We start from the raw sequence: 15,258 nt of genomic DNA on the forward strand, positions 1-15,258 counted from the left end.
TTTTTTGAGACGGAGTCTTGCTTTGTCACCCAGGCTGGAGTGTAGTGGTACAATCTTGGCTCCCTGCAACCTCCACCTCCCGGGTTCAAGCAGTTCTTCCGCCTCAGCCTCCTGAGTAGCTGGGATTACAGGTTCCTGCCACCATGCCCGGCTAATTTTTGTATTTTTAGTAGAGACGAGGTTTCACCATGTTGGCCAGGCTGGTCTTGAACTCCTGACCTCAGGTGACCTGCCCAACTCAGCCTCCCAAAGTGCTGGGATTATAGGCGTGAGCCACCACGCCCAGCCGCCTTTTTTTTTTTTTTTTTGTAGCAGTTTTACTGTGATATAATTCACATACCATGCAGTTCACTCATTTAAAGTGTTCAATTCACTGTTTTTGTTTTTGTTTTGAGACAGGGTCTCACTCTCATTGCCCAGGCTGGAGTGCAGTGGCGAAGTCTCGACTCACTGAAGCCTCAACCTCCTGGGCTCAAGCGATCCTCCCCCCTCAGCCTCCCGAGTATCTGGGACTACAGGTGCGCATCACCACGCCCAGCTCATTTTTTGTATTTTCAGTAGACATGGGGTTTCACCATGTCGCCCAGGCTGCTCTCAAACTCCTGGGCTCAAGTGATCTGCCCACCTCGGCCTCCCAAAGTGCTGGGATTATAGGTGCAAGCCACCGCGCCCGGCCCAGTGGTTATTAATATTGTCATAGAGTTGTACAGCCATCCCCATACAACATTTTCATCACCCCAAAAGGAATCTCATACCCTTTAGGAATCACTCTCCATTTCACATCCTCCTGGGCCCTGGCAACCACTCAGCCACCTTTCGCTCCCGGAGATTTCTCCATGCTGGACATTTCTTATCAATGGAATAATGTGTGAGCTTTTGTGTCTGGCTTCTCTCACTGAGCATAACATTCTCGAGGTTCATGAGGCTGTAGCAGTTGTCAGTTCTGCCTTCATTCTTTGGCCAAATAATACAGATAGACCACATTTTGTTTATATTTTCATCAGTTGATGAATATTTGAGTTGTTTCCACTAAAAAGTGGAAGCCAAAAGGCTACTATGAATCATGCTGCTGTGACTCATCTATGTACAAATTTCTGTGCAGGCATAGGTTTTTTTGTTTTTTGGTTCTTGTTTTTTATTTTCTGAGACAGTCTTGCTGTGGCTGGAGTGTAGTGGCACGACCTCGGCTCACTGCAACCTCCACCTCGGTTCATGCGATTCTCCTGCCTCAGCTTCCCAAGTAGATGAGATTACAGGCACATACCACCATGTCTAGCTAATTTTTTTGTACTTTTCGTAGAGTTGGGGTTTCGCCATGTTGGCCAGGCTGGTCTCGAACTCCTGACCTCGGGTGATCCACCTGCCTCGGCCTCCCAGAGTGCTGGGATTACAGGCATGAGTCACCGCGCCCGGCCCAGACATAGGTTTTCATTTCTCTTGGATAGATACGTAGGGGTAGGCTGGGCGCAGTGGCTCACGCCTGTAATCCTAATATTTTGGGAGGCCAAGGCAGATGGATTGCTTGAGCCCAGGGGTTCAAGACCAGCTGGGGCAACATGGCAAAACCTCCCTCTCTAAAAAAAAAAATACAAAAATTAGCTGGGCACGGTGCCAGGTGCCTGTAGTCACAGTTACTCAGAGGCTGAGGTGCAAAGATTGCTTGAGACTGGGAGGTCAACGCTGCAGTGAGCTGAGGTTGCGCCACTGCACTCCAGCCTGGGCAACAGAGTGAGACCCTGTCTCAAAAAATAAAAATAAGGCTGGGTACAATGGCTCATGTCTATAATCCCAGCACTTTGGGAGGCTGAGGCAAGTGGGTCACCTGAGGTCAGGAGTTCGAGACCAGCCTGGCCAACATGGCGAAACCCCGTCTATACTAAAAGTGCAAAGTTAGCCGGGTGTGGTGGTGGGCACCTGTAATCCCAGCTACTCAGGAGGCTGAGGTAGGAGAATCATTTGAGTCTGGGAAGCAGAGGCTGCAGTGAGCCGAGATCATGCCACTGTACTCCAGCCTGGGCAACAGGGTGAGACCCTGTCTCGAAAAAATAAATAAGTAATAAAAATAAAAACACATAGGGGTGGACTTGCTGGGTCTTATGGTGACTGTTTAACTTTTTGCGGAATTTCTAGACTGTTTTCCACAACTGTGCACCATTTTGCATCCCCACCAGTAAGGCACGAGGGTTCCGATTTCTCCACATCTTTGTCGACACTTGTTACTGTCTGTCTTTTTTATTATAGCCATCATAGTGGATGAAAAGTGGCATCCTGGTGTGGTTTTGGGCTCTTGGCATTTTAAGTTAATCTGTGAAGTACCTACTGTGTGTTGGGAGCCCTGTAAGATCATCACATTGAGTTGGTAAGGGCCTGGAGTCTGGCTCTGCCATCTAATTGCTGGGTGACTTTGGGAGAGTTACTTAACCCCTGTGATCCTCAGTTTCCACACCCATACATGGGGATAATAATACAATTACCCACCGTGCTAACACCCAGCTCGCAGGGTTGTCATGAAGATTGAGTGAGAAACAGTGAGGAGCGTGGCATGTAGAAAGTAAGTATTAGCCATTAGCTCATATTTACCATGGTGGAGGTTGTTACTGGTGTGATTTTCCTAGCATCCCCGTGAGTAACTATTAGCCCAGTCGATCACATGCCTCTGGAGTGAGACTGTTGGAGGGGAGAATCATGGTTCACAAGCTGTGTGACCCTGGGCAAGTGCTTTGATGTCTCAGAGTCTTGGTTTCTTGATGTGTAAAGGGGTACACGAACCTCCCCGGGGACTTAGGGCAACGATGCTATTGAGCTGGTGCCTGTGAATGTGTCTGAGGTCTGGCAAAGCCCACAGCAAGTGGCAAATGCCCTGGATGCCTTTGTGGTCATCACCAGTGGACAGATGGAGAAGCGGAGGCTGCATGAGGGTAGGGCACTTGCCTGAGGCCGTCTAAGCAGCAAGCGGCGGAGTGGGCCATGGGCCTGTCTCCTCATAGCTTCCTACTGCCGCTCACGACTTTGTCCCACCAGGAGTCCAAGGTCCCTGAGGCAGTGGTCATTGCCCCACAACTCCCATGTCCTCTGGGGGGCTTCGGCTGGAACAGTAGGCCCGGCCAGGATGGAGTCCAGAAGGTGGTTTTTCTTGCATCTGCCCCAGTCCATGAAAGGGCTGGTTTGGGCGCTGGCCCTGTGCCTGAGGTGGGACTGGGCTCAAGAGAGACAAAGGCCCCTACTTGAGCCACAGTACAGACCCTAACAATGCACTGCAGTCAGGGGTTGAATATTTGGGGTGAGACTCACCGCCTCAAGGTGCAGCTGGCCCAGCAGATGGTCAGTGACTGGGGTGGGAATATGGGGGCCCAGAAACTCACATTCTCCATGTGGCCTGCCCAACCAGGAAGTGGGTGTTAGGGAATGAGGGAGGAATCAGGGGTGGACCCCTGACCTGGATGTTCTAGAAGCCCAGCTTATCCCTTCTTTTTTTTTTTTTTTTTGAGACGGAGTCTCGCTCTATCGCCCAGGCTGGAGTGCAGTGGCCGGATCTCAGCTCACTGCAAGCTCTGCCTCCCGGGTTTACGCCATTCTCCTGGCTCAGCCTCCCGAGTAGCTGGGACTACAGGCGCCCGCCACCTCGCCCGGCTAGCTTTTTGTATTTTTTAGTAGAGACGGGGTTTCACGGTGTTAGCCAGGATGGTTTCGATCTCCTGACCTTGTGATCCACCCATCTCGGCCGCTTATCCCTTCTTACCCAGATCCTCTATCCAAAGCTCCCCACTGCTGAGCCTTCCTGGCCACCCTGCCAAACACCAGCTTTCTCCACTGCAGGACTTGTCAGTGCTTTTGCTGGCTCATGGACATATCAAAGGTGGGGTTTTCCTAACTGCCTTGACCAAGGAAGAATAAGGCTTGTAAGAGATGGGTTCCTGGGACCCCACTTTGGGATAGGCTGCCCCCATTTGACCTTGCAGAAGGTGTGGCCTGGGTCCTGTTCCCTCAAGATCCCCCAGCTCCGGTGTATCCAGGTCTGCCACAAAGCCGGCCCTTAGGCAAGGTTTGGGACATAGGGGGATGGATTCTCCAGCACGTTTGCTGCTGCCATTTCTGCCCCCAACGCCCCCAACATCAACAGCACCTGCAGTGCTGCTCCATGACTCCAATAGGTGTCCAGGTCCCCTGGGGAACCTGCAAAAATCACAGTGCTCTGGAGACCTGGGTTCAGCAGGTCTGGGTTAGTGGCCCGGAATCTGAATTTTTCACACTGGACCCCAGAATCTTGAACCGGGGAGCATCAGTCTAAAGGGCTGGTGGTCCCCTCTGCCTTGACAGTCAAGAACCCCACCCTGGCCCACCCCACGGGACATGCCAGGACCTGCCTCTCTATGGCCTGTCCTCACTGGAGCCTTCTGCACAGGAACGCCAAATGCTTCTTTCTGCTTTAGCACCCAGCCGACACCACCTCCTCCAGGAAGCCTTCCGTGACTACTGCTGTCCCCGCCCAGCCAGTCCAGAGGCTCCCTTGGGCATCCCCAGCCCCCAGGCCTGTCTCAGTCTCGTGACTGTTTCTATAAATACTGATTGCCTCCTGGTCTGTAGGGTGGATTAGGGAGGGAGAGGCTTGTCTTTGTGAGATGCCAGGCCCGCATACAGCAGGTGCTTAATGAGTGTGAGTAGAAGGAATCTTCTGTGTGCCTAGCCGCACAGGCCCCACTGTGGGTCTTCAGTGGAGACGGGAACTATCATGGCTGGCTGACTGGGTGACAGTGGCTAAGCTGCTTTCCCTGTCTGGTCTGTGTCTTTCTTTGTTTAAAGAAAACAACAGAGGGAGGCCGGGCATGGCTCACACCTGTAATCCCAGCTACTCAGGTGGCTGAGGCAGCAGAATCGTTTGAACCCAGGAGGTAGAGGTTGCAGTGAGCCAAGATCGTAACACTGCACTCCAGCCTGGGTGACAGAGCGAGACTCTGTCTCAAAACAACAGAGGCAGGGCTGGATGATCTCTAAGGCTCCTTGACAACTAAAATCACAAACCTGGTCGGGCGTGGTGGCTCATGCCTGTAATCCCAGCACTTTGGGAGGCCGAGGCGGGCGGCTCACAAGGTCAGGAGATCGAGACCACGGTGAAACCCCGTCTCTACTAAAATACAAAAAATTAGCCGGGCACGGTGGCGGGCGCCTGTAGTCCCAGCTACTCGGGAGGCTGAGGCAGGAGAATGGCGTGAACCCAGGAGGCGGAGCTTGCAGTGAGCCGAGATCGCGCCACTGCACTCCAGCCTGGTGGACAGAATGAGACTCCGTCTCAAAAAAAAAAAAAAAAATCACAAACCTTTGTTGAGACTTACTCTGCGCCCAGCTCTGTGCACAGCCCTTTAGCAGTGTAACCTCACCTCCATTTGTAACCCCTGCCACGCCGGTCCCGGGAAAGGTTCTGTTACTGTAGTCCGTTGGATTGGGAAGCAGAGGCACAGACGGGCAAGGGAGCTTGGCCAAGTCACACAGCCACTAAGTGGCTGGTGGGCGCCAAGATCTGAACCCAAAGCTAACCCCAGGGCCAAAGTCTTAACTAACTCCCATGATAGCATTTTCCAGAGTGGTTTGTGTGTGGTTCTGGGGGACGAGGGGCAGTAGACAGATGTGACAGGAGGGGACACAGAGACAGTGAGGGAGGGGGCCAGGCTGCTTTCAAGACTTTTTTTTTTTCTTTGAGACTGAGTCTCACTCTGTCGCCCAGGCTGGAGTACAGTGGCACGATCTCGGCTCACTACCACCTCCACCTCCCAGGTTCAAGCAATTCTCCTGCCTCAGCCTCCCTGAGTAGCTGGAATTACAGGCGCGCACCACCATGCCCAGCTAATATTTGTATTTTTAGTGGAGACGGGGTTTCACCATGTTGGCCAGGCTGGTCTCAAACTCCTGATCTCAGGTGATCCACCCGCCTTGGCCTCCCAAAGTACCGGGATTACAGGTGTGAGCCACCGTTCCAGGCCTCAAGTCTCTTTCAGGCTCTCTGAGAAGATCAGGAGAAAGGCTGGGCCTGATGCCACCACGGCTGTCACACCTCCTGACTTGTAACAGTGGCCAGCCCGGTGTCACCGTGGAACCCAATGCCACTGCGTTCCTATGAAATTTATTTTGGCAGCTAATTCACTCATGATGAGGGCTTCTGGTTTTCTCTTTAAAAGGGGGAGAGCAAGTTACCTTTGTAAACACATTCATTTAACTCTAAAATAAAATGAGTAGGTTGAAAGAAAAACATCTGGTATTTAAAAATAAGACTGCTCACACAAAAGCTTGTTCCCGAATGTTCACAGCAGCGTGATTCTCATGATGGCCCAAAGGTGGAAACGGCCCAGATGGTTGTCAGTTGTTGAATGAATAAGCAAAATGTGATGTAGCCACGTGACAGAATATTATTCAGCCATAAAAAGAATGAAGTTCTAATAGATGCCACAATATGCATGAAGTTTGAAAACATCACGCTGAGAGAAGGCAGACGCAAAAGGCCACGTGTCGTGTGATTCTGTTTTTATGAAATGTCCAGAATAGGCAAATCCATAGAGAAAGTGAATTCCTGATTGCCAGGGGCTGGAGGGGTGGGGAATAGGGAGTGACAGCTCGTGGGTGTGGAGCTTTGGGGTGATAAAAATGTCTGGAATGAGAGAGTGGTGATGGTTGCACAATTCTGAATATGTAGTACTAAAAACCACTGACTGTGTACTTTAAACAGGTGAATTTTACGGTATGTGAGTTATCTCCCAATTTTAAAGATATAGTACGTTTTGCCAACATGGCAAAATAGAAGCATTAGAATCTGGGTGTGCTGGTGGTGCCAGTGGTCCCAGCTACTCGGGAGGCGGAGGTAGGAGGATTGCTTGAGCTCAGGAGTTCGAGGCTACAGCGAACTACAATCGTGCCACTGCACTCTAAGCTGGGTGACAGAGTGAGACTGTGTCTCTCACAAAAAAATATGTAGGCAGGCCTGGTGGCTCACATCTGTGATCAGCACTTTGGGAGTCCGAGGTGGATGAATTGCTTCAGCTCAGGAGTTTGAGTGACATGTTGAAACCCCCTCTCTACCAAAAGGAATGTAAAAGTTATCCAGGAGTGGTGGCATGTGCCTGTAGTCCCAGCTACTTGGGAGGCCGGGTTGGGAGGATTGCTTGAGCCTGGGAGATAGAGGCTGCAGTGAGCCATGACTGTGCCGCTATACTCCAGCCTGGGCAAGAGTGTGAGACTCTATCTATGGCAATTAAATAAACAAATAAATAAATAAATAAAAATAGAAGTATTAGAATGATCATAGTGGAAGCTGGCCGGGCTCAGTGGGTCATGCCTGTAATCCCATCACTTTGGGAGGCCAAGGCAGGCAGATCACTTAAGGTCAGGAGTTCAAGACCAGCCTGGCCAACATGATGAAACCCCGTCTCCACTAAAAATACAAAAATTAGCCAGGCTTGGTGGTGTGCACCTGTAATCCCAGCTACTGGGGAGGCTGAGGCATGAGAATCATTTGAACCCAAGAAGTGGAGGTTGCAGTAAGCCGAGATCATGCCACTGCACTTTAGCCTAGGTGACAGAGCAAGACTCCATCTCAAAAAAAAAGTTAAGGCCGGGCGCGGTGGCTCAAGCCTGTAATCCCAGCACTTTGGGAGGCCGAGACGGGCGGATCACGAGGTCAGGAGATCGAGACCATCCTGGCAAACACGGTGAAACCCCGTCTCTACTAAAAAATACAAAAAACTAGCCGGGCGAGGTGGCGGGCGCCTGTAGTCCCAGCTACTCGGGAGGCTGAGGCAGGAGAATGGCGTAAACCCAGGAGGCGGAGCTTGCAGTGAGCTGAGATCCGGCCACTGTACTCCAGCCTGGGCAGCAGAGCGAGACTCCGTCTCAAAAAAAAAAAAAAAAGTTAAAAAAAAAAATGGAGGCTGACCCCCTGCCAGGCACTGCCTTGTCTCTGTGGCTTTAGTGACGTTGCCCTACGGGAACAGCCCAACTACCTCAAAGGCTCTGTGGGCAGCTCCTGCTCAGAGCACGGGGCCAGGGACAGCCAGAGGATGGGGTGCTGGTAGGGGCACAGCCCCCACCCACCAGGCACCCCACCCATCTCCCCTCGGCTTCTGCCCGCAGCATCTCTAACAAGGAGCTTTCGGAGCTGATCGAGCAGCTGCAGAAGAATGCTGACCAGGTGGAGAAGAACATCGTGGACACGGAGGCCAAGATGCAGAGTGTGAGTGCCCCCGTTCCCACCCGCGTGCCCCGGTGCTACCAGCCCCGTTCAGGACCGGGGTCTGTTCAGAATCAGTGATTCTCACCCAGGGGTGATTCTGGCCCCAAGGGAACATGCAGAGACATTTTGGTTTTCACTGTTTGGAAGGAAGGTGCTCCTGGCGTCAGTTGGGGAGGGGAGACGGGGATGCTACTGAACACCCTACCATGCAGTGTAGGGCAGGGGTGCCGAGGTCAGGAAGCCCTGCTCTGCGAGAGTAACCTGGCCATTGTTGTTAATACCAGTACCTGCTGGATACTAAGTTCTTCCCACTTCCTGGGCCCTGTGCAAAGCATCTCCTGCCTGGAGGACTGCCATGGGGTCAGGCTCTAGGGAAGCAGCCCAGCCTTGTCCTTGCTGGGTGACTTTGGGCAAGTGAGTCTTTGCACCTCCCCATGAATGGGATTCTCTCTAACCGGGCAGGAGTGATTGTTCCCACCTGGCGGGGTGGTTGTAAAGATTAAATAGATTATTCAGGTACATTGCAGAGCTACTATCATCAATATCATTCTCACTGCTCATTCTGCTGCTGCCAGCACTCAGGGTGCAGGTCTTCCTCCGCCTTTTTTGGAAAAGAGAGAGAAAATAGCTAGGCAAATCACTTTCCCCTCTCTGTGCCTCAGTTTCCCCTTCTGTAACATAGGGATAACTGCCCGGTGGACTCAACGGCACGAAGCCCCTGTACCCTGCGGGACTCATAAGCCTCTGGAATGGTCACCTCTTCGAACCTTCCACCAGCGTCAGCCTGGTGCGATTGGGTTGATGCCCGTTTTGTAGCCTGGAGCAGTTGAGGTTCAGAAGGGACTGGGGTGATGAGTCAGTGACAGAGATGGTGCCAGCATCGGCCTGGAGGTGGAGTTACCAGATTCAGCAAATAAAATGCAAGATGCCCAGTTATATTTGAATTTCAGAACACAAATCATGTTTTAGTAACAGGAAAGCCCATGTATTATTAGGGAAAGGCTTATACTAAAACATTATTTGTTGTTTATCTGAAATTCAAGTGTAACTGGTGATCTGTATTTCATCTGGCTTCCCTATGCGGGAGATGACTGAGAGGTGGGACCAGGCCAGGTGCGTAATGAGTCACGCCGCTGTAATCCCAGTACTTTGGGAGGCCGAGGTGGGCAGATCACTTGAGGTCAGGAGTTTGAGACCAGATTGGCCAATACGGTGAAACCTCATCTCTACTAAAAGTACAAAAATTAGTTGGGCGTGGTGGTGCACAACTATAATCCCAGCTACTCAGGAGGTTAAGGCAGGAGAATCGCTTGAACCCGGGAGGTGGAGGTTGCAGTGAGCCAAGATCATGCCACTGCACTCTAGCCTGGGCAACAGAATAAGACTCTGTCTTGAAAACAACAACAACAACAACAACAAAGAAAGGTGGGACCAGAGGAGTGGGAGGCTGAAGGTGGGGAGGTCGGGAGGGAGGTCAAGGTCTACCCAGGCCCAGCCATAGTTGTCCAACCCCCTGGCTGCCCTTGATGGCCCAGTTGCCCACCCTCTGAAGGTGTGTCCACAGCAGCCAAGAGACCCAAGGTGGTGGGTGGGCTGGGGTGGGCACAGTCCACGGGGTTGCAGGGGGCAGTAAATGGAGACTATGTTCTCCGCCACCAGCTGTCCCCTGCAGTGGCCCCAGGAGTGGGCTTGCCCTGGCCTCCTTCCTGGGGTCCCGCCCTCCATGTCCTCCTGGGCCTCCACCTCCTGCCTCCCTGGCCTCTACCTGGCCACCTCACACCTGTTCCCTCCTGTCAGTTCCCCTTGTCATTTGCAGTTTTATCCCCTGCCAGCTGAGGCCCCCTGTGGTGGTGGAATTTTCTTTCTTAAATGAAAACATCTTTTGGGGTGTGTCTCTTGTTTCCTCATAATAAAAATAATATGTGTTCGTCACACACATTTCAGGACGGATAAACAAGCATAACAAAGTAAATTAAAATCATGAGCCGGGCACGGTGGCTCGCGCCTGTAATCTCAGCACTTTGGGAGGCTTCGGCAGGCAGATCACCTGAGCCCAGGAGTTTGAGACAAGCCTGAGCAATGTGGTGAAACCTCGTCTCTATAAAAAATATGAAAAATTTGCCAGGTGTGGTGGTGTGTGTGCCTGTAGTCCCAGCTCCTTGGGAGGCTGAGGTGGGAGGCTCACTTAAGCCCAGGAGGTTGAGGCTGCAGTGAGCTGAGATCACACCACTGCACTCCAGTCTGGGTAGCAGAGGTAGACCCTGCCTCAATCAATCAATCAGTCAGTCAATAAACTCATTCATGTAGAATTCCACCACCAGAGGTATCTATTGGCTGTTAACATATTGGTGTATATCTGACCTTTGTGTGTGTGTGAGAGAGAAAGAGGGAGAAAGAAGGAACAGAGTTTAACCTTCTCGTTTTATTTCCCTGGAGTAATGACTTGAAGTAGGTAATTTTGAACCATTTTTGTTTTATTTTTTGCAGAGACAGAGGTCCTTGCTATGTTGTCCAGGCTGGTCTTAAACTCCTGGACTCAATCCACCCCCCTGCCTCAGCTTCCCAAAGTGCTGGGATTATAGGCGTGAGTCATTGTGTGCTTGGCCTGAACTATTTTTTCTTTCTTTCTTTCTTTTTTTTTTTTTTTTTTGAGACAGTCTCACTCTGTCGCCCAGGCTGGAGTGCAGTTGTGCTATCTCGGCTTACTGCAACCTCCGTCTCCCGGGTTCAAGCGATTCTTCTGCCTCAGCCTCCCAAGTAGTTGGGACTACAGACATGCACCATCACGCCCAGCTAATTTATTTATTTATTTGTTTATTTTCAGTGCAGATAGGGTTTCACCATACTGGCCAGGGTGGTCTCGAACTCCTGACCTCGTGATCCGCCCACCTTGGCCTCCCAAAGTGCTGGGATTACAGGTGTGAGCCACCACGCCTGGCCTATTTTTTTAACTTCAACTGAACTCACTTGAAAAAAGAAGCTAGGCTTTGAAGCCCACATGGATCACACAATCTTTTCTTGTTTTCTTTTGCTAAAGATACTACTATTTGTTTCATTTCCCAGAAGGGCTCTTGAATTTCCCATTTTTTTTAATTGAGGGGAGATTCACATAACATAAAATAAACCGTGTAATGTGTGCAGTTCAGTGGCATTGAGTACATTCCGAACGTTACACAACCATCACCTCAATCTAGTTCCCAAACATTTCCCTTACCCCAAAGGGAAACCCCACACCCTTAACAGTGACTCCCCACCTCCCCTTTTCCCCGGCAGCCACTCATCTGATTTCTGTCTCTGTGGATTTATTTATTCTGGATATTTCATAGAAACAGAATCATACGCTGCATCACACGTTTATTCAAATGCTAAACAGGCAGAAAACTGTACAGTGAACACCCATATCCCACCACCCGATCCTACCAATAATGTCTGCTGAACTGGTTTTATCACGCATCTGTGTGTGTGAGATTTATTAGATGTATCAGTGCCTATAATTTTTTATTTTATTTTTTTTATTGAGACAGGGTCTTGCTCTGTCACCCAGGCTGGAGTGCAGTGGTGCAATCACGACTCACTGAAGCCTCAACCTGTTGGGCTCAAGCAATCCTCCCACCTCAACCTCCCAAGTAGCTGGGACTACAGGTGCATGCTACTATGCCTGGCTAATTTTGTTTTGTTTTGTTTTAGAGATAGGGTCTCACTATGTTGCTCAGGCTGGTCTCCAACTCCTGAGCTCAAGCAGTCCTCTAGCCTGGGCTTCCCAGAGTGCTGGGATTATAGGCGTGAGCCACTGCACCTGGCCCCTGTGACTTAAAAAAACTTTTTTTAATAACTTATATAAACTGTAGAGAAGTGTCTACATTCAAAGACTTTACCTGGGTGAATTTTTGCATCAGTAGATGCCCAGATAACCACTGTCTGGGGCAAGATGGATAACACTGTCTAGAAAGCTCCCTGGCCATCTCCCCAGTTGATATCCCTCAGAGGTCAACTCTGTGCTGATCTCTCTCACCATCGATGAGTTCTGCCTGACTTTGAACTTCTGAACACTAGCCTCCCTCAGCTAGATGTTCTCTTTCTCTCTCAGCCAGTGTTTTGAGAGAACTTGCATTCCCACTGGGCACCTTCACGAATTAGGTAATGATTAATGGACTTCCTCCTTTTGCAAAATTAATCTTTGATCTGCAGCTCAGGGAAGCTGGTGATAACGGAGTGAATAAAATTCCACTCCAAGTCAAGAAGCTGATGTTTTGTTGTAATTAACACACACCAGCCTACCCCAGGGTTGGGGGATGCCTGGTTCCAGTGGCTTTTTGGATTGGTTGGTTGGTTTGAGGTAGGGTCTTGCTCTGTCACCAAGGCTGGAGTGCAGTGGTGCAGTCTTAGCTCAGTGCAGCCTTGAACTCCTGGACTCAGATGATTCTCCTGCTCCAGCTTCCTGAGTAGCTAGGACTATAGGTGCATGCCATCACACCCAGCTACCTTTTAAAAATATTTTTTAAGAAATGGGGTCTCACTGTATTGTCCAGGCTGGTCTTGCACTCTTGGGCTCAAGCAGTCCTCCCACCTCAGCCTCCCAAAGTGTTAAGATTACAGGTATGAGCCACTGTGCCTGGCCTCCATTGGCTTTTCGAGACATCAGTCTCACCTCCAATCCCCTGGGGAGCCAGGCCTGTTTACCCTTCAGCCCTTCCAGACTTAGCCAGGCAAAGACACTCTTGACACATTTTCTTCCTCCAAGAGGAAGCCAAGTCTTTACTTCATACCAGGCACCACGCCGCCCCTGTGTATTTCTTATTTTTCTTCCTTTGGCTTTTTCTTTTTTTAAAACAACTTTATGGAGACATATTTCACTTTAAAAATGCTCCCACTGCCAGTGTACAAGTTAATGATTTTGAGGAACTTTAGCAAGGGATGGAGCCACGCCCAAGAATCAGTTTCAGAATATTTTCATCCCGCGCAAGATCTCTTGTGCCTATTTACGGTTAATACCTCTTCCCAGGCCTGCTGCAGGCAACCACTAAGAGACAGAGACTTTCTGTCTCTCTGAACTTGCCTGTTCAGGACACTTCACATCAATGGATCCCACACCATGTGGACTCTGCCGGGCTTCTTTCCCTTTGAATAACGTCTTCCAGGCTCGTTCAGATGGAGCACAGTCCGTAGTTCCTGCTCTTTGTTACTAAGTGGTATTTCTCAGTTCACTTCACAAAGTGGGTATTTTCCTTACGCCCACTGTAGAGATGGGAATGCTGAGACCCAGCTAGAGGAAGGGACTGGGGGTCGCCTCTGAGTGCTCCAGCGTCAGCCAACCTGCACTTAGTCCCCACACTGGCATGTCACTGCCTCCCCTGTGGGACTAGGGGTGCCTCAGGGATTCATCCCCAGGACCTGGCATGGTGCAGACTCACAGGCAGGCTTCTCGGATACTGACACAGTGAATTAACCCGCTGTGTTTAGAAACCTACTGTCCCGGCTGCCATTCATTGCTCTTCCCTACATGAACAGAAGCCCTGTACTCATCAGCAACCATCGATGGGCCCTCTCAGATATCCCCCCCGCTCTGTTTCTTCTTGTTGGTGCCACCTCTCTGTCACCTGGCTGCTGCCATAGACCACTGCCTGCCCTCCCAGCCCACACCCTTGCTGCTGATGTCCTCTCTCGGCAGAGCCCGTGGAGGCATCGCCTTTAAGCACAAATGGAGCTGTGCGGGATCCCTCCTTGCAGCTGTTCTGTGCTCTGGCCCTCCCCGCCTGCCCTGTTTCCTCCCTATCCACAGCGGCCTTTTCACTACGGCTCAGTCGTAGCTCGCTCTCTTCTGCCCCGGGACCTTTGCACAGGCTGTCCCTGTGCCTGGAACACCTGTCCCTTTCATCCTTTGTTCTTAGCTTGTGTCTCCGCTGCAGAGAGGCTTCCCTGACCACCAGAGCTGAAGTAGGTCTGCTCGTTCTGCCTCTGGGGCGTTTCTTTCATAAGCACTGACTTGGAGGGACTTGCAGTCACCTCTGTGAGGCTCATCCTTTGGCCTTCCTGGTGGCCTCGCAGACTGGGCTGTGAGTGCTGGGCAGGGAGGCCATGTCTCTTCTGTTCACAGCTGTGTCCCAACACCTAGCATACAGTAGGCACTTGAGCTGTTTGCTGGGTGGCTGGAGGACAGGCTGGAGGGGCATAAGGAAAATATATGCTTTGCAAAGTGAACTGAGAAATACCACGTAGCAGCAAAGAGATGGAACTACCGACCGCGCTCCATCTGGACAAGCCCAGAAGATGTTATTCAAAGGGAAAGAAGGGGAGCACCTTGCTGACCCCTTTCCTCCCACCCTTCCCATTGCCACTGTGCCCGCTCTCGGCTTCTGTCCATTGTCCCTCTCTTATGGCCCTCACAGGATCTGGCTCGGCTGCAGGGGGGTCGGCAGCCTGAGCACCGGGACGTGACCCTGCAGAAGGTGTTGGACTCCGAGAAGCTGCTCTATGTGCTGGAGGCAGACGCGGCCATTGCCAAGCACATGAAGCACCCACAGGGGGACATGATTGCTGAGGAGTAGGTCCCTTCAGCTTCTTATCCCAGGGTAGCCACTGAGGGCTGTGGGCCAGGGCAGGGGGTGCTGTTCAGCATTTGGGAGCCCGAGTCAGGGGTCATCAAGGGCTAACTAGGTGCCAGGCACGTGCCAAAGGCTTCACACGATCCTCTTTTTTTTTTTTTTTGAGACAGAGTTTTGCTCTTGTTGCCCAGGCTGGAGTGCAATGGTGTAATCTCGGCTCACCGCAACCTCTGCCTCCACGGTTCAAGCAATTCTCCTGCCTCAGCCTCCCAAGTAGCTGGAATTACAGGCGTGCACCACCACTCCCGGCTAATTTTTGTATTTTTAGTAGAGACAGGGTTTCTCCATGTTGGTCAGGCTGGTCTCAAACTCCAGACCTCAGGTGATCCACCCGCCTCGGCCTCCCAAAGTGCTGGGATTATACGTGTGAGCCACCTCGCCCAGCCTCACATGATCCTCTTGACGACCCTGTTTTGCAGTTGGGGAAACCGAGGCTCAGGG

General features: G+C 51.2%; 1 protein-coding gene across 1 annotated transcript in view; it reads left to right on the top strand.

Annotated features, from left to right (window-relative positions):
- Window positions 1–15,258, top strand: part of PPL (periplakin) — a 57,456-nt gene that overhangs the window by 21,092 nt on the left and 21,106 nt on the right. Inside the window, exons 2-3 of the mRNA XM_017886220.1 lie at window positions 8,116–8,215; window positions 14,602–14,756. Coding sequence (XP_017741709.1) covers window positions 8,116–8,215; window positions 14,602–14,756 — 255 coding nt within the window. The remainder of the gene's footprint in view (window positions 1–8,115; window positions 8,216–14,601; window positions 14,757–15,258) is intronic.

Source organism: Rhinopithecus bieti, unplaced genomic scaffold (assembly GCF_001698545.2).
Source record: "Rhinopithecus bieti isolate Rb0 unplaced genomic scaffold, ASM169854v2 scaffold_13704, whole genome shotgun sequence".
NCBI lineage: Eukaryota > Metazoa > Chordata > Mammalia > Primates > Cercopithecidae > Rhinopithecus > Rhinopithecus bieti.